Raw genomic sequence first — 17,934 nt, forward strand, 5'->3', positions numbered from 1 at the left:
CTGCTTCACCTGCAGATGTGAAGGAGAAATAGAGCTGAGTGTCATCAGCATAATTCTGACAACCTACTTGAAACCTCCAGATAACCCCACCCAGCAATTTCATGTAGATGTTCAACAATGTGGAACATAGGATTGAGCCCTGCGGAACCCCACATTCAAGGTCCCCAGCGCTGAAAAGTAACACCGTCTGGGAATGACCATCCAAGTAGGACTGGAACCACCGCCACCATCTGGTGTGCGGCCACATGCTCCAAAACCTTGCTCAGCAAAGGGAGATTAGCAACAGTGATTTCCCTAATCAAGTGGTGCATGGATTTTAGGAAATAGGTCAAATAAATAGATACATACATATTAACAAATACTTGATAAAGAATAACAAAGCTGCTAGAATGCTAGCCTGGCTTCTGCGCACACAATTTGTTTATGAGTAGAGAAGTTTCTGCTCAAAGACGGGGAGCAAGTTGGCTCCATGTGCAACAGAAGCTGTCCTTCCGCAGAACATGTCGAAGGGGAAGGGAGAGCCTAAGGCTCAGAGCAACCTTTCTTCCCTCCACCAACCCCAGAGAGCTTCCCTCTGTTGGAGAAGCCTTTCAAAGATGGGGTGGAAATTCACTTGAAGTGGCTTCAAAACCACCAACATGCTACTTCCCTTCAGGGGGAGAACCAGAAGGGATTGGCAGGAATCAAATCCACCCAAAGTGGCCAACTAGAAGAAGGAGAAGAGTTTGGATTTGATATCCCGCTTTATCACTACCCTAAGGAGTCTCAAAGCGGCTCACAATCTCCTTTTCCTTCCTTCCCCACAACAAGCACTCTGTGAGGCGAGTGAGACTTAGAGACTTCAGAGAAGTGTGACTGGCCCAAGGTCACCCAGCAGCTGCAGGTGGAGGAGCGGGGAAGCGAACCCGGTTCACCAAGTTACGAGTCCACCGCTCTTAACCACTACACCACACTGGCTCTCTAAAGCATCCCTAACAGATAGCCATCCAAACTCTGCTTAAAAACCTCCAAGGAAGGAGAGTCGATGGTCGGATCCAGATGCAGGCCTCTTCTTTGGTCCTGGGGAGCAAAGTTCAGGCCAAACTTCCAATTCCCCAAAACACCTTTTGACTTTTCGCCATCATGTTTTTCTCCAGCTCTGCACCTGCTGCCAGAGCCACTCAAGACTTCGGAAAGTTAGTGTCAGGAAACTTATTCCACTTGGAATAATCAAAATAAGTGAAACAGGGGATTTAAAACATCGAGCGACAGATAGTACAGAAACAGAAAGACAAAAAACAAACAAACTGCTGAGGCTGGAGGAGGACCGTTAATGTAATTTGTAAGAGCTTATAAAGAATTAAAAATAAAATAAAATATGAGTATAATAATTGATGATTATCAGTTTATTAGCAGGCCAGGAGGAAGGTTGCGCAGGGCAGCCTGGGAAGGGCGAGGGAAAGGCTGTGAGGAAAAGCCTTCTCTCTTTCTCCATCGCTCTGCCCCTCCATGAAGTTTAAATGGAAGAATAAGAGAAAAATAAAATGATAAGAAACAGGATCCTTGTTTGTGAGAAGAAGGGGCAGCAAAGCATGCTGGGAAGAAGGACCTGAGGGAAATGAAATGAAACCCAATAAGGGATAATTTATCAATAAAGCTAATATGTGAAACCTAACGAAAGACACTTTCAGATTTATTTCTTCAGTTACACGTTGGAAAATGGGTAAATTTCAAGTATAGGAAGCAGGATCCTTGTTTGTGAGAAGAAGGGGCAGCAAAGCATGCTGGGAAGAAGGATGTGAGGGAAAGAAACCTAATAAAGGATAATTTACCAATAAAGCTAATAAGTGAAACCTAACAAAAGACAATTTGGGATTAATTTATTTAGTTATACGTTGGAAAACGGGTAAATTTCAATTATAGGACACAGGATCTTTGTTTGTGAGAAGAAGGGGCAGCAAAGCATGCTGGGAAGAAGGATGTGAGGGAAATGAAACCCAATAAAGGGATAATTTATCAATAAAGCTAATTTGTGAAACCTAACGAAAGACACCTTGGGATTAATTTATTTAGTTATACATTGGGAAATGAGTAAATTTCAATTATAGGACACAGGATCTTTGTTTGTGAGAAGAAGGGGCAGCAAAGCATGCTGGGAAGAAGGATGTGAGGGAAATGAAACCCAATAAAGGGATAATTTATCAATAAAGCTAATTTGTGAAACCTAACGAAAGACACCTTGGGATTAATTTATTTAGTTATACATTGGGAAATGAGTAAATTTCAATTATAGGACACAGGATCCTTGTTTGTGAGAAGAAGGGGCAGCAAAGCATGCTGGGAAGAAGGACGTGAGGGAAATGAAATGAAACCTGATAGAGGTTAATTTATCCATAAAGCTAATAAGCGAAGCTGAACATAAGACTCCCTGAGATTGAATTATGTGGTTATACACTGGAAAAACGGTTAAATTTCAAATTGATTCATGCTGGGATTCGACCATTGGCCCCACGGAGCTGGCAGTGCATGCTGGGAAGTCTGCCCCCCCCCAGTGTGAACCGTGCCGGTGGAGACTGGCGGGAGTGGCAGGGCCTTTTGAAGGTGGCCCCTTCCCCTCCGAGGGCCACATGACCCTCCTCGTCCGCCAGGGACACCAGCGCCTGCAGCCCGTCCAGCTGCACTCTGCACGCCCTCAGAGGCCAGAGAGGCTGGCAGGGGCAGGGCCCCCAGGAGGGAGAGGGGCCCCGGGGGGATTGGCACTCTGCACGCCCTCAGAGGCCGGAGAGGCTGGCAGGGGCAGGGCCCCCAGGAGGGAGAGGGGCCCCGGGGGGATTGGCACTCTGCACGCCCTCAGAGGCCGGGGAGGCTGGCAGGGGCAGGGCCCCCAGGAGAGAGAGGGGCCCCTGGGGGGATTGGCACTCTGCACGCCCTCAGAGGCCGGAGAGGCTGGCAGGGGCAGGGCCCCCAGGTGGGCCCGGGAGAGAGAGGGGCCCCTGAGGGGATTTGCACTCTGCACGCCCTCAGAGGCCGGAGGGGCTGCCAGGGGCAGGGCCCCCAGGAGGGAGAGGGGCCCCGGGGGGATTTGCACTCTGCACACCCTCAGAGGCCGGAGAGGCTGGCAGGGCAGGGCCCCCAGGTGAGCCAGGGAGAGAGAGGGGGCCCCTGGGGGGATTTGCACTCTGCACACCCTCAGAGGCCGGAGGGGCTGGCAGGGGCAGGGCCCCCAGGTGAGCCCGGGAGAGAGAGGGGCCCCTGGGGGGATTGGCACTCTGCACGCCCTCAGACGCCGGAGAGGCTGGCAGGGGGAGGGCCCCCAGGTGGGCCCGGGAGAGAGAGGGGCCCCGGGGGGATTTGCACTCTGCACGCCCTCAGAGGCTTCGTAGTCTAAGCTCAGGGGGCTCTCTGAGCCAGCATATCTCTCTGGGGGGTGAGGGGTTTCTTCCCATTGGTCAACATCCTTCTTAAATAGTGGTGCCCGGAATTGGACACAGTATTCCAGGTGGGGACTGACCAAGGCAGAATAGAGCTCAGTCTTGTAAGCCACTGGGATTAGGAGCAATAAAAGTAATAATAATCACAACAAGATTAGACTTCGTTAACAAATATTTATGCTGCTTAACTGTGTGTGCATTGCAATCCCTTATTCATTGTTGTGCGTAGTAATTTTAAGTGCATTCTTAATATTACGATCAATGTGCAATACTTTTAAAATGCATATTTTCTTTAAATATAAACACAAGAATAAATGAAGCTCTAAACTCATCGGATGATGACCTGTGCCACAAACTGGGAACCAGGCAGAGGGGCTTCTCGGTGGTGGCGCCTGCCCTGTGGAACGCCCTCCCCACCTCCTTTCACAATGACTCGCCCAGATTGGCGTAGGCGGCCTGCCACTCCCGTGAGCGCCGGAGTTCCCTCTCCCCTCTAACCCTATCCCTAACCCTGGCCAGTGCAATAAAATTCATTGGATCCCAGTCACAGCTTGGCTAAGGTCAGCTGCTACTCTTTGGAACAGGGAGCTGAGCTTACACAATACAGAAATTAAACCAACAGACTACGGAAGATGTCTTAAATGAATTTCTCAGTTTATTGATATACAAAGCTTAGGAGAACGAAATGGTGTGAAGTGAGCTTATGAATGATAGCACATAAACGCGGGAAATGGAGCATAGAAAATTGAATACATAGAACTGGCATAAGCAAACAGTATTGGGGAATATTAGAATTGATATGGTTAATAGGTTGTCAGGACAAAGGAAACAGACTCAAAAACCTAACTCCTCTCTCCCTCCAGCCTATCTTGTTGTGAGATAAATATAAGTTCCCAAAACACAAAATTTTAAAAAGATAATAGTATACAAACTAAGGGCAGTAGACCAGGACTCACTGTAGTCCTTGGCAAAGCAAGGTAGCAAAACATTTCCTCCCATCTTCCTGTTCATGTCAACAGGACTTCCTAAAACCTGGGCTAAGAAGGAACACAATCTCTTTCAGAGGTGGAGAATAAGCAACATGGATGAGCAGGTGTGTTTCCTTTATGCACTTCTGGACATAGGGAACATGGACTATTTTAAGAATCAGGTGTCCCCTTAATTCCTTGTTGTCAGGTGCTCCTTTGTGTTCAGATCAGGCCTCAGCACAATAATGTAGCACTTGGGAAGGAAGATGCAGCCCAGAAGCCCAGCACTGGAGGCCAACATAGAGAAGATCTGCACGGCCACCATGTACTTGCCCTTGGTGCTCAGGTAGGTGGGCACAAAAGACACCCAAACACTGCAGAAGACCAGCATGCTGAAGGTGATCAGCTTGGCTTCGTTGAAGGAGCCGGGCAACTTCCTGGCTAGGAAAGCCACCGTGAAGCAGGTGGCAGCCAAGAAGCCCAGGTAGCCGAGGGCAACATAAAACATGGCCACAGACCCTTCGTTGCATTGCAGGACGATCTCTTCCACCTGGGAGCGCATGTCGGGCTCTGGGAATGGGGGAGAAGAGCCCAGCCAGATGGTGCTGATGAGAACTTGCCCCCCAGAACAGGAGATGACAATGGAGTTGGCCAGACTCTTGCCCAGCCATCTCCTCACCCTGTTCCCGGGCTTTGTGGCCAGGAAGGCCAGCACCACCGTGATGGTCTTTGCCAAGACAGAAGAAACAGCAACTGAGAAGATGATGCTGAAGGCCGTTTGTCGGAGAAGGCAGGTCTCTTTCCTTGGGCGCCCGATGAAGAGGAAGGAGGACAGAAAGGAAAGCAGGAGGGAGACGAGCAGGATGTAGGAGAGGTCCCGGTTGTTGGCTTTGACAATGGGAGTTTCCTTGTATTTAATGAAGATTCCCAACACAATGCCTGCTAATAAGGACAAGAAGAGGGCAATGGAAGCTAAAACAATTCCCAAATATTCTCCATAAGTCAGGAAGGTGGTAATCTTGGGGACACATTGATCTCTGTCCTTGTTTGAATGGTGATCTTCTGAGCATCTGGTGCAATGTTCTGCATCTGGGGAAGAGAAAAAGAGTGGCTGCAGCATCACTTACATCCCTCATGATCTGTGCTCTATTAACATTGTGATCTAGGATCAACTGAGAGGCAGTGACCACTCCACTTCTCTTAACTGCATTGTTTGGATCCTGCCTGTTCCTCTTTGCCTGAACCTTTAAAATGCAGACATTGCTTCCATTCAATGTTCATAGCAGTGAGATCAAAACGGTCCATAGATTATATTGTAATAATTTTCACATGAAGTATTTATTTTTATTGTGCTTTTGCTGTTAGTAATTTGCTGCTTTTCATCGTCTAGCCATTATTTTTGATAAGTGTCAACATTATTTCCTTTTTGTGTGGCTTGGTCTAAAAAATCAAAAAGGAATGCTTTGCGGGCTTTCCTCTCACAGCTGCCCAGTTTGCACCCCAGATATTTCTTCCTTATGGTCATTCCTATCAACTCACTTCCTGGATGTAATAAAGGTGATTAATACTAAGGAAGTCAAGGAAGGATTCCCATTCCCCTATGTCTGCAGTGTGTGAGACTGAATTTCTGCCCTGTGTTTACTCTCTCCAGGAATTTCTTCCCCCTTGGAATCACCCACCTTCCCGAGTGGAGAAGGTCCCTTCTGCACACTGAGCACAAGCATAGCAGCAAATGGGCTTTCCTTCTAGGACCACCTTGGCATATCCGGGTCGACATCTCTCTGTACACCTGGAACGAGGTACGGCCTAACCAGAAAGACAAGAAGGTGCAACAAAGAGGAACAGTTAGGAATATTTGTGGGTATGTAATTCACTCAACGCGATCTCTATAGCATGGTGGTGATCCCTGACAACTGGTCTTGCCAGCTCAGGATGACGGGAGCTGTAGTCCAAAGACAGCTGGGGACCCAAGTTTGGGAAACCCTGATCTACCCCAAGATTTGCAGTTGTGGCCCCCAATGAATCATTCAGGAAATCATCACAGCTCTACGTCAATCACATAGAGGTTGGGGAGGGGTCTGTCTGGCAGGGAATCCAGAGAGATCCCAGTTGCCGTTTCCAGCAGCCAAGATCCCCAGTTGCCTGCCATCTCCCCATTCCCTTAATGCGGTCAGTTCTCTTTAGCTGCAGAACATGATCTCTGGAATGCAGCCTTGACCCCTCATCAGGGTCCTTTCAACCCCCCGCTGACCATTGGGGTGACCAGAATATCTTGTGCTTTAAATTGAGTTCAGTACAGCTGAGGTTTGAGCCACAGAACTCTGTTTCCTCTTCTCCATTTACCTGTTTCCCTTCTTAAAAGAACTTCTAAGCAAATGACAATGGGTCTGACATGTGATTCCCCCAAATTTCAGGATTCGAATAATCTCTCACACGGTTCATTCTCGTCTTTGTGTGTGTCAGAGAGAGAGAGAGAAAGCGCTTTGCTGTTCAATGCCCAACTGAAAGGAGAGTTGGGGTTATGGTTTGTTTTTTTTTGCCAAATTGCCTTAATTCATTTTCCAAATTTCACCACATCAACCACAAATTGAGACAAATTTAATACAAGTAAGCTTACTCACAAATTAAAAAAATATACAATAAATATGTAATTATCATATATAAAATAAATTACTTTTCATCCTTCTGCATGTATGAAAGGTCAATATCCTTTATTTGAGCATCCCAAATTCCCCTCCTATCTCAGCTGCTGTAGAAAGAAGGCGTGCTGGCTCCAGCTGTTCCTGGACAGTCACCCAGACATGCTCATTCTGCAGTGGTTGTTCAAGGAAGAGCACAGACAGGATCTCCTAGCCCCCTCCCCCAATTATCCCCCCTACCTTCTTGAATTTCTTGTTCCACTCAATGGCTTCTGGGTTAATGGTGAACTTTATGCCAGCAGATGCTCCTCTCCTTATATTCCCAATTTCCACAAGGGCACGAGACTTATTGGGATAGATCGCCCAGTTCATAATATTGAAGTCCGCTGGCAGCTCCCAGTTCTCATCCAAGCACAGTCTGCCCCTGGAAGTATTCAGACACTGGATTTCTCTCAAGAAAGGGTGAAGCTGGAATGGCAGGGGAAAGCGCCAGCATTAAGAAACTGGGAAGCTACAACAGGCAATTAATCAAGCCAAAATGGGGAAAAAACCAGGGCCAGGGGGGCTATCAGCAAAGTACTATAAGAAATTACAAGATTATTTGGCACAACCACTAAAAGTTTTAAGATACTTAGATTACGCTGATTCTGAAAAAAGATACAGATCTACTATCAGTCAAAAATGATAGGCTGATTTCTCTATTAAATAATGACTATAAACTGTTGCAGACCTATTGGCAAACGACATGAAAGTGCTATTAATGGATTTAATTCCTCAGGACCAGGCTGGTTTTTTGCCAGGCCGCCAGATGAAGGAGAATATAAGGAATATAATTGATATAATAGAATATCTGGAGGTTAGAAATGATAAGCAAGCAGTGTTGATTTTTATAGACGCAGAGAAGGCCTTTGACCATTTTTTCATGGACTTCTACGAAGAGTACTATAGAGATGATGAAATTCAGAGAGTCATGACAGTTCTGGAGGTCCATTCTTAACCCGACACTGTTCTTAACCTGATGTATCACTTTAGCTAGTGGGGCCTTACGCTGCCGCTGCACGATTTCTGTTCTCATCCTGAAGCAAAGTTCTTAACCCCAGGTACTATTTCTGGGTTGCCAGAGTCTGTAACCTGAAGCGTCTGTAACCCGAGGTACCACTGTACTTAGAGGAATTGACTCAATTTATTCTGACTAACAGGCTATGATGATAGTAAACAACATAATAACAGAAAAATTCAAAATTATTAAAGGGACAAGACAAGGATATCCTCAGAAACCATAATTATTTTCGTTTTAGAGACCCTGGCCAGAAGTAGAAGATCAGATGAAGAAATAAAAGGGAAAACAGTAGGTTAAAGGTAAAGGTAAAGGGACCCCTGACCATTAGGTCCAGTCGCGGCCAACTCTGGGGTTGTGGCGCTCCTCTCTCTTTATTGGCCGAGGGAGCCGGCGTACAGCTTCCGGGTCATGTGGCCAGGATGACTAAGCTGCTTCTGGCGAACCAGAGCAGCACATGGAAACGCCATTTACCTTCCCGCCGGAGCGGTACCTTTTTATCTACTTGCACGTTGACGTGCTTTCGAATTGCTAGGTTGGCAGAAGCAGGGACCGAGCAATGGGAGCTCACCCCGTCATGGGGATTTGAGCCACCGACCTTCTGATTTGCAAGTCCTAGGCTGTGTGGTTTAACCCACAGCGCCACCCACGTCCCAACAGTAGGTTACAAAGCATATAAACTCAAGGCCTTTGCAGATGACCATGTGGTAACTGTAGAAGACCCCATGGCTAGCCAACCAAGGTCTTGAACAGATTCTCAAGTTGGAGAAGTAGCAGGTTTTAAACTAAATAAAGGTAGAACGAAAGTATTGGTGGAAAATGTGACAGAACTGATGATTGAGAAGAAAGTTTAATATTTAGGAGTATGGATAACAGCTACAATCATAAATATTTTTAAGAATAACTATACAGGACCTTGGAAAGAAATGAAAAAAACAACAAATAATATATATATATATATAAATAACAGAGATATCTGGAGGGTGGCAGCAAGACAACAGGACTTTTCTGTGGTGGCTCCTCGCTTGGGGGATGTTCTCCCAGAGAGGCTCCCTAGACACCTTTGTGACAAATCTTTAGGTGCCAGGCGAGAAAGTTATTCTGTAACCAGGATTTGCGTGGATAAAACCATCTCTGGGCATTTTAATGTGCTTTTGGTTTGCTTGTTTTCTTTCTTTCGTTTGCTTTTTCTATTCTCATTTTGTATTTTTATTCTGCAAACCACCCTGTGATCTTCAGAAGAAAGTTGATATATAAACAGAATAATACTAATATTATCACTACAGACCCTCCAAAGGTCCAAATGGCACCCAGTTGAGAGGTGCTGGAGCTGAGTTCCAGCGAGTTCCCCCTGAAGAAAGCCCTGGGTATAAATAGCAAAATGATCGTTATGGGATGGGACATCCCGATTTTCATCGGAGACATGTTGGAAGGTAAGCTACTATTACTAATACTAACTATGATATTTTACATGTCTATCCCCAGTCAAGATCAGCATCTGTGTGGACTGCAGTTTGCAAAAGGGGGAAGGAAATACCTGCCACGGCTGTAGCCTTTGGGGTCCCCATTGCTCTCCTTCCTCCACCTTCAGCCTCCTCTGGGATCTCGAGGAAAGCGAAGCATGCAAGGCCTGAGCCACAGCCTGAACATTGATGTAAGTGCCATAGCTGTCATCAGACAGGACTATCTCATGCTCCCCTTGGGGCAATGGCTGCAGTTTCTCCTCCTCTCTGCATCTTATCCTGCCTTTCACGGACAACAGATGCTTTGAATATGAACACTGAAATGCTTGATTGAAATAATCCACAAGACTGGTCTGCAATTTATATTTGCCACCTTTGCTGCTCCTTAATCCAGTCTCAATTGCAAAGAACAGAGAACCATGGAGGTGCTGGAATAGATATGGAGGGATGTAAAAGCCAGTTCTGATTTCTAGCAAAGCTGTTGTGATCCAGACTTTCGCGCCTATTTCCTTCTCATAGACATGGTTTATTGCCATGAGTATTATGATAACATGTGCATTGGTTATATAGGAAACAAATACCCCAACTTGTCTCCATAGGAAAAATGGTTCCCCAGGTGTTATAAATTCATCAAAATAACTTTCTGGTACTCTTTTTGATAAAGCAATGCAGATCCCTTTGCTGAGCATCAGAGGTTTCACAGCGCTCACAAATCTTTCTCCACTGTCATTGTCTAGAGTGAAGAGGCCAATCCACGTCCATCCAAAATGCAGGAGCAATTCAACAATCCCCTGGTACTGACTTTCCTCTTTGGGAGTCATCCGGTAGACAAAAGGGAACAGGGTTTTACCTTCGAGAAACTGGGCAGTGAAGCCATAACTGATCTAGCAAGGAAAGCAAAAGATCAGCAATTTATTTTACTTTCAGCATAACAGATATTTAATTATCTGAAATGACTGACATCTAAATCTCTGCTGGCTGAGGCTGATGGAAGTTTTAGTCTGAAACATCTGGAGGTGACAAGTTGGTGAAGGCTCAGTTTTGAAAAAGGGATGTAGGATCCATAGCTCAGGATTTTCCAATTTTTAAAAATATCCCCACTTGACCTCTCCAGAAAGAAAGTAGAATTTTATGCAGTTGAAATTCTCTATGCTTCCATGCTCTCCCACTACTTACCTGTGGGATTTTGTAGATGCCTGACAAGGCTGAAATCACTTTTGAGATGACAGTCTTGCCTCTTTCAAGAACAGCCAGCAGGGGATTCTGTTCTCCACAGTGATAATTGGGAATATTGCATCCACTGCCTGCAAGCAGCTCTAGCATGGCGTCTGAAGTCATCTTTGCATCTAAATAGTTCTCATAGATGTTGTAGCCCAGGGTGATGTTGGGTAAGAGACTGAGATCCTGGTTGATCTCTTGGATGATGGACAGGAAAGACAACATGTACCAGACGAACCTAGTTAACTCCCTGCAATAAATGAATCCTTTAAAAAGTGTGAAACTGATATTCATATTAATGGGAGGAAGGAAACATTATATGATCCACAGATATTAGTATATTTTTTATTCATTCAGTAATCTGGTGAACCGGGTTCGCTTCCCCGCTCATCCACATGCAGCTGCTGGGTGACCTTGGGCTAGTCACACTTCTCTGAAGTCTCTCAGCCCCACTCACCTCACAGAGTGTTTGTTGTGGGGGAGGAAGGGAAAGGATGTTAGCCGCTTTGAGACTCCTTCGGGTAGTGATAAAGCGGGATATCAAATCCAAACTACTACTACTACATTTATCCACAAAAATTTGGAGACTGCTGCTCCATGACAGGAGCTATAATTCAAACAGCACACAGAGCTGTTTAACAGTGGAACAGACTCCCTCCGAAGGTGACCATGTGTCATGGATACTTCAGGTGAGTTTCCTCCAGGTGCCTTCCATCTCTACAACTCTGTGATTCTTTTCTACTGTGGTTCTATGAGTAGGAAATGAAAGCGGCCCTCAAAATTTGAGATATACGGGGAAGCTGCTCCATAGGCTGCTTTTGCTGCAGTGGTCTTTGGCGCCATCCAAGGTGCTAGACTACAGGTAGATAAGAGACAATTTTATTGAAAGAGGGGAAGCACCAAATACCTCAGTCCCCTTTTAGTTACAAATGAGGCCTGGTGGCTTTCAGGTTTGAGTGTGTGGTAAAATTTATAATTTTGCCCATATTTTGGATCACTGACTCCACCAATGAGGACACCCTCTGGTCTGTATTATTTTACATAATCATTTTATTTGCAGCATATCACTCCTGTTCTTCGCCCATAAAAATCCAGCCATTTTCAGGAGTTTCTTAAAACGCTTCTAATTTTTTTTTAAAAAAATGATAGAAAGGGGAAAGTGCTGGGATTGGAGGAGGAAACCTTTAATGTAGCTGAGACAGATTTCTCCATGTTGGGCTGTAGGTCTCCCGTTGCATTGTGTAAAGAGAACTGTGATAAGGTTGTTCACAAATGATCCCAATAGAATAAACATAAAATAATCTTAGCAGTTTGGAAATTGCTTGACTTTCATGCCACCCTCTGGCTTAGGAAGAAACGTCAAACACCTCAATACTTTGAAATGAGGCCAGTTGTGTGTGGTCAAAAAAGGATTAATTGCTTTTCACATTTTAGAGATCTAAGTCCACTTACAAGGAACTCCCCTGACATATTATTTTATTTATCCTTTCAATTAAATCACATCTTTCCTGCTCTTCAGCTACCAAAGGTCCCCAAGAGGCTCTTAAAATTCCATTTGCAAAATTGTAGCATTCCTTAATGACAGTTTATGAATTATCCAAATGGAATAATATTGAATGAAACATTTTAGCCTTGGAAATTGCCTGAGTTTCATGGCATCCTGCAGGTGGGGAAATTCAGTGCATCCTTTTGAACCCTGACCAGATTCACTGGCATCCTTGCATTCTATTAAAAGCAACACAGACACATAGGAACAGGATTGTTTTACTTAGAAAGACAGAGGGAAGAAGGAAATAAGAGAGGTTTTTTACTGGACCCCCCCCCCCAGTTCCCATCAGCCCCAGGAAGCAAGACCAATGGTCAGGGCAGGGTAGTCCTGCAACATCAGCCCTTGGCTCCCCAGCCCTGAGATAGGGGCTCTTTCCTATTTCAACCATTACAAGGACTGGAGGACCGTGAAACCCATCCAAATATGATTTTACATACACTTCACTCCTGATGAAGGGTGTCTGAGTAAAGCTGTATGGCATTGTCTTAAGATGGTGTTTTGGAGAGATGATCCCACTGATGAGAAAGTGTCCAGGCCGGTAGTAATTGCGAGCATCCGTTTGATCCCTGACCAGATTCAAGGGGCATTTCGCCTTGTGGTTCCCGCAGACTCCAAAGGGCATCATGAGCAGCAGAAGGAGCAGGGATCTCATTCTGGCTCTGCCTCCTCCTCCTCTTACCTGCCAAGGAGGCAAAGCAGAAGAACCCAAAGACTCTTGCAAGGCTAGACTGCCTGGGCTTTCCCAATCTGGGTGGTTTTCAACTCAACCTTCGGAGCTAGGAAGCACAAGGCAGGCACACCCCTCTTTCGCCAGCTCTGCATCTTGACTCCGTCTGTCTCCAACACAGGAAAAATTCTCTGCACCAACTTTATCTTTCCCAGTCACAGCGCAGTTAATATTGCCATGCTGTTGTTGCTTTCCGAGGCTCATGCAATTTCCAGAAACATCTCCTGAGCTTTTAGAAGATGAGATGACTATAATTTCGACTATTCTAAGTGGAATAAGTTTCAGCACCATAACTTTCTGGAGTCTTGAATGGCTCAAGCGGCAGGTGCAGAACTGGAGAAAAACATGTTGGACAGAAGTCAAGGGGTGTGCTTGGAAGTTGGAAGTTTGGCCTGAACTTTGCTCACAAGCACCAAAGAAGGAGCTGGATCCGACCATGGACTCTCCTTCCTTGGAGGTTCTTAAGCAGAGTTTGGATGGCCATCTGTTGGGATTCTTCAGCTGAGATTCCTGCATTGCAGAGGGTTGGACTAGAGGACCTTGGGGTCCCTTTCCAAGTCTCCCATTCTATGATTCATTGGAGGTTTTTAAGAAGAGGTGGGAGAGTCAGGGATGGACAACAGCCAGATGAAGGAGTCCCAGCCTTGTATCCCAGGCATCCTAAGCCCTTTTAAAATGTGGGGGTTGGGGGGGCATTATTGGCTTGTTTTTATTTTGATTATATATGTTGTGGTTTTATATTTTGATTTTGTTCTGTGAACCGCCTTGAGACCTCCAGGGATAGGGTGATATATAGGTTCAGTACATCAATAAATAAAGGAATAAATATGAACAAATAAAAATCAATCAATGGAGAATGCTGAGAAATGCCACCCTCAGTACTGTCAACGGGATACATGGTGGTGGGATTTTGGTTCTTGGCGGCTGCTAGAGACTGAGACTGGTGGAGCCTGCGATGGGGAGGGATTTCTCAAGCCCACCCTCTGGCCGCTTTGGGTGGGTCTGGGCTGCTTGATTCCTGCCGCTCTCTTCTGGTTCTCCCCCTGAAGGGAAGTAGCGCCTTGGTGGCTTTGAAGCAACTTCAAGTGAATTTCCACCACTTCTTTGAAAGGCTTCTCCAACAGAGGGAAGCTCTCTGGATTTGGTTGAGGGGAGAAATGTTGCTCTGAACTTTCGACTCTCCCTTCCCCTTCGACATGTTCTGCGGAAGGGGAGCTTCTGTTGCACATGGAGCCAACTTGCTCCTCGTCTTTGAGCAGAAACTTCTCTACTCAGAAACAAATTGTCTGTGCACAAGCCAGGCTAGTATTCTAGCAGCTTTATTATTCTTTATCAATTTATTTATTCTTATTTATTTATTCACTTATTTAATCTGATTCATAACATCCAGCAGCACTTGTAGCCTACCTTGATTTCAGCAAGGCATTTGACAAGGTGCCCCATGATATTCTTGTAAAGAAGCTGGTAAAATGCGGTCTTGACTATGCTACCACTCAGTGGATTTGTAACTGGCTGACTGACCGAACCCAAAGGGTGCTCATCAATGGTTCCTCTTCATCCTGGAGAAGAGTGACTAGTGGGGTGCCACAGGGTTCTGTCTTGAGCCCGGTCTTATTCAACATCTTTATCAACGACTTGGATGATGGACTCAAGGGCATCCTGATCAAATTTGCAGATGACACCAAACTGGGAGGGGTGGCTAACACCCTAGAGGACAGGATCACACTTCAAAACGACCTTGACAGATTAGAGAACTGGGCCAAAACAAACAAGATGAATTTTAACAGGGAGAAATGTAAAGTATTGCACTTGGCAAAAAAAATGAGAGGCACAAATACAAGATGGGTGACACCTGGCTTGAGAGCAGTACATGTGAAAAGGATCTCGGAGTCTTGGTTGACCACAAACTTAACATGAGCCAACAGTGTGACGCGGCAGCTAAAAAAGCCAATGCAATTCTGGGCTGCATCAATAGGAGGATAGCATCTAGATCAAGGGAAGTAATAGTGCCACTGTATTCTGCTCTGGTCAGACCACACCTGGAGTACTGTGTCCAGTTCTGGGCACCACAATTCAAGAAGGACACTGACAAACTGGAACGTGTCCAGAGGAGGGCAACCAAAATGGTCAAAGGCCTGGAAACGATGCCTTATGAGGAACGGCTAAGGGAGCTGGGCATGTTTAGCCTGGAGAAGAGGAGGTTAAGGGGTGATATGATAGCCATGTTCAAATATATAAAAGGAGGTCACATAGAGGAGGGAGAAAGGTTGTTTTCTGCTGCTCCAGAGAAGCGGACACGGAGCAATGGATCCAAACTACAAGAAAGAAGATTCCACCTAAACATTAGGAAGAACTTCCTGACAGTAAGAGCTGTTTGACAGTGGAATTTTCTGCCAAGGAGTGTGGTGGAGTCTCCTCCTTTGGAGGTCTTTAAGCAGAGGCTTGACAACCATATGTCAGGAGTGCTCTGATGGTGTTTCCTGCTTGGCAGGGGGTTGGACTCGATGGCCCTCGTGGTCTCTTCCAACTCTATGATTCTATGATTCTATGATTAGGCCAATAAGCCCTAAAGCACTTTATTTTAAGATAAGCAGGACATTCAGAAAAAAGTTTACAAAGTTACTTCAGAACATTAAAAAAGTGAAAATAACAAAACGGACTGAAATTGTATCAGCTTCCGAAGAATCTGGGTGGATGCTATATTTATTAAATTTATTTTTTTTTAAAAAAAAATTAAGTCTCCAAAGATATTCCAAAACACTTGTCTACCTACCAGAGGTTTTTTAAAATAAAGAACTAAATACATAAAGCTTCTTGACTCCCCACCCCTCTTGATGTTTATTTTATTACTCCTTTTTATCCCCTGTTTTAAAAAACATGTTTATATTATCTAAGCCCCGAAGTCGTATATCAGTAATCCTCTGGTTATATTTCAAATCCTGCCTTTGACTTCATGTCTGGATGTTAGTATGACAGATAATATAACAATGGTCTCCATTCTTCCTTGAACAATTCTTCCTTATGTCCTCTTAGTTTAACAGGGAATCTCTCCCTTTCCGCATCTTCCACCAGCTTCATCAGCCATTCCTCCTTGGTGGGGAATTCTCCTTCTTTCCACTTCCGTGTCTATAAAGTCCCGGCTGTTGTGGTTGCATTCAGAAAACCTAACGAACCACCGGCCAGTTTCTCATCTCCCTTTCGTGTGTAATTGTTATGTACTGAGTTGAATAGGATCCAAAATGCAGCAGTCTGATTGGTCCTAGAACAATAGGATTCAGAATGCAGCACTATGATTGGTCTGCAGGAGCCACCCAATCCATCTCCAGATGGAAGTGAATCCCCAACCTGATTGGCCCACAGGAGAATCCCGGAATTAGCCAATCACGTGCAGCCCATTGTGTAAATAATGTATATAAAGCAGATACTTTGGGGGGACTTTCATTCCTCCTCACCACTATGAGCTGAATAAAGAGCATGAAATCCACTTTCGACTCTGAGTATATTTCAGTAATGTTCTGGAGTAAGCGGCCGCAGACCAGATCCAGGCGCTTTGGAAAGAAACTGATTTCCTGGCTCTGTTTCCAGTGGGGTTTAGGCCATGGGACAAAGAAGCAGCCAAGAGGCTGGGAAGTGCTGGGACTGCGCCGTCCTTTGGGCCTAGTCATCTTCTCCAGGCCGGACTGCTAACCGCTGAGTCACTCTGGCATGGGACTTGGATTTCAAGTGGGGTTTTGGTCTGGTTTTGGCACAGAAACTGCTTTGGTCGTCCAGTATGGTGACCTCTGTTGAGAGAGAGAAACATATTCCTGTTAATTCTTCTCGACTTCTCACCGGCTTTCAGTACCATTGACCATGGTATCCTTCTGGAGTGACTCTCCGAGCGAGGGGTGGGTGGCAGCGCTTTGCGGTGGTTCCAGTCCTACTTGGATGGTCATTTCCAGACAGTGTTACTTGGGGAATGTTTTTCAGCTCCGGGAGCCTTGAATGTGGGGTTCCACAGGGCTGAATCCTGTCCCCACATTGTTTAACATCTACATAGAACCGCTTTACAGACTACGGGAGATAAATTAATTTCTCAGTTTATTGATATACAAAATTTAGGAGAACGAAATGACATGAAGTGCACTTGTAAATGACACAGCATACAAAAGATTCCCACCCAACTTACTGTTCATGTCAACAGGACTACACAAAACCTGGGCTAAGGAGGAACATAAACTCTTTCAGACGTGGAGAAGGAAGAACATGGATGAGCAGGTGTGTTTCCTTTATGTACTTCTGGACATAGGGAACATGGACTATTTTAAGAATCAGATGCCCCTTAATTCCTTGTTGTCAGGTGCTCCTTTGTGTTCAGATCAGGCCTCAGCACAATAATGTAGCACTTGGGAAGGAAGATGCAGCCCAGAAGCCCAGCACTGGAGGCCAACATAGAGAAGATCTGCACGGCCACCATGTACTTGCCCTTGGTGCTCAGGTAGGTGGGCACAAAAGACACCCAAACACTGCAGAAGACCAGCATGCTGAAGGTGATCAGCTTGGCTTCGTTGAAGGAGCCGGGCAACTTCCTGGCTAGGAAAGCCACCGTGAAGCAGGTGGCAGCCAAGAAGCCCAGGTAGCCGAGGGCAACATAAAACATGGCCACAGACCCTTCGTTGCATTGCAGGATGATCTCTTCCACCTGGGAGCGCATGTCGGGCTCTGGGAATGGGGGAGAAGAGCCCAGCCAGATGGTGCAGATGAGAACTTGCCCCCCAGAACAGGAGATGGCAATGGAGTTGGCCAGACTCTTGCCCAGCCATCTCCTCACCCTGTTCCCGGGCTTTGTGGCCAGGAAGGCCAGCACCACCGTGATGGTCTTTGCCAAGACAGAAGAAACAGCAACTGAGAAGATGATGCTGAA

General features: G+C 45.7%; 1 protein-coding gene and 1 long non-coding RNA gene across 2 annotated transcripts in view; both read right to left on the reverse strand.

Annotated features, from left to right (window-relative positions):
• The window catches only part of LOC309523113, a 178,499-nt gene that overhangs the window by 35,796 nt on the left and 124,769 nt on the right, over window positions 1-17,934 (reverse strand). The window lies entirely within an intron of this gene.
• On the reverse strand, window positions 3,142-10,463 carry LOC309522808 (vomeronasal type-2 receptor 26-like). The gene is made up of 4 exons (XM_082206404.1): window positions 9,612-10,463; window positions 7,258-7,485; window positions 6,058-6,184; window positions 3,142-5,467 (listed from the first exon to the last, which is right to left on the reverse strand). Exons 1-4 carry the CDS (start codon window positions 10,356-10,358, stop codon window positions 4,569-4,571), a joined length of 2,001 nt encoding a protein of 666 aa, XP_082062530.1. The 5' UTR covers window positions 10,359-10,463; the 3' UTR covers window positions 3,142-4,568.

The sequence above is a fragment of the Podarcis vaucheri genome, assembly GCF_965113315.1.
Source record: "Podarcis vaucheri genome assembly, chromosome: 18".
NCBI classification, from domain to species: Eukaryota; Metazoa; Chordata; class Lepidosauria; order Squamata; family Lacertidae; genus Podarcis; species Podarcis vaucheri.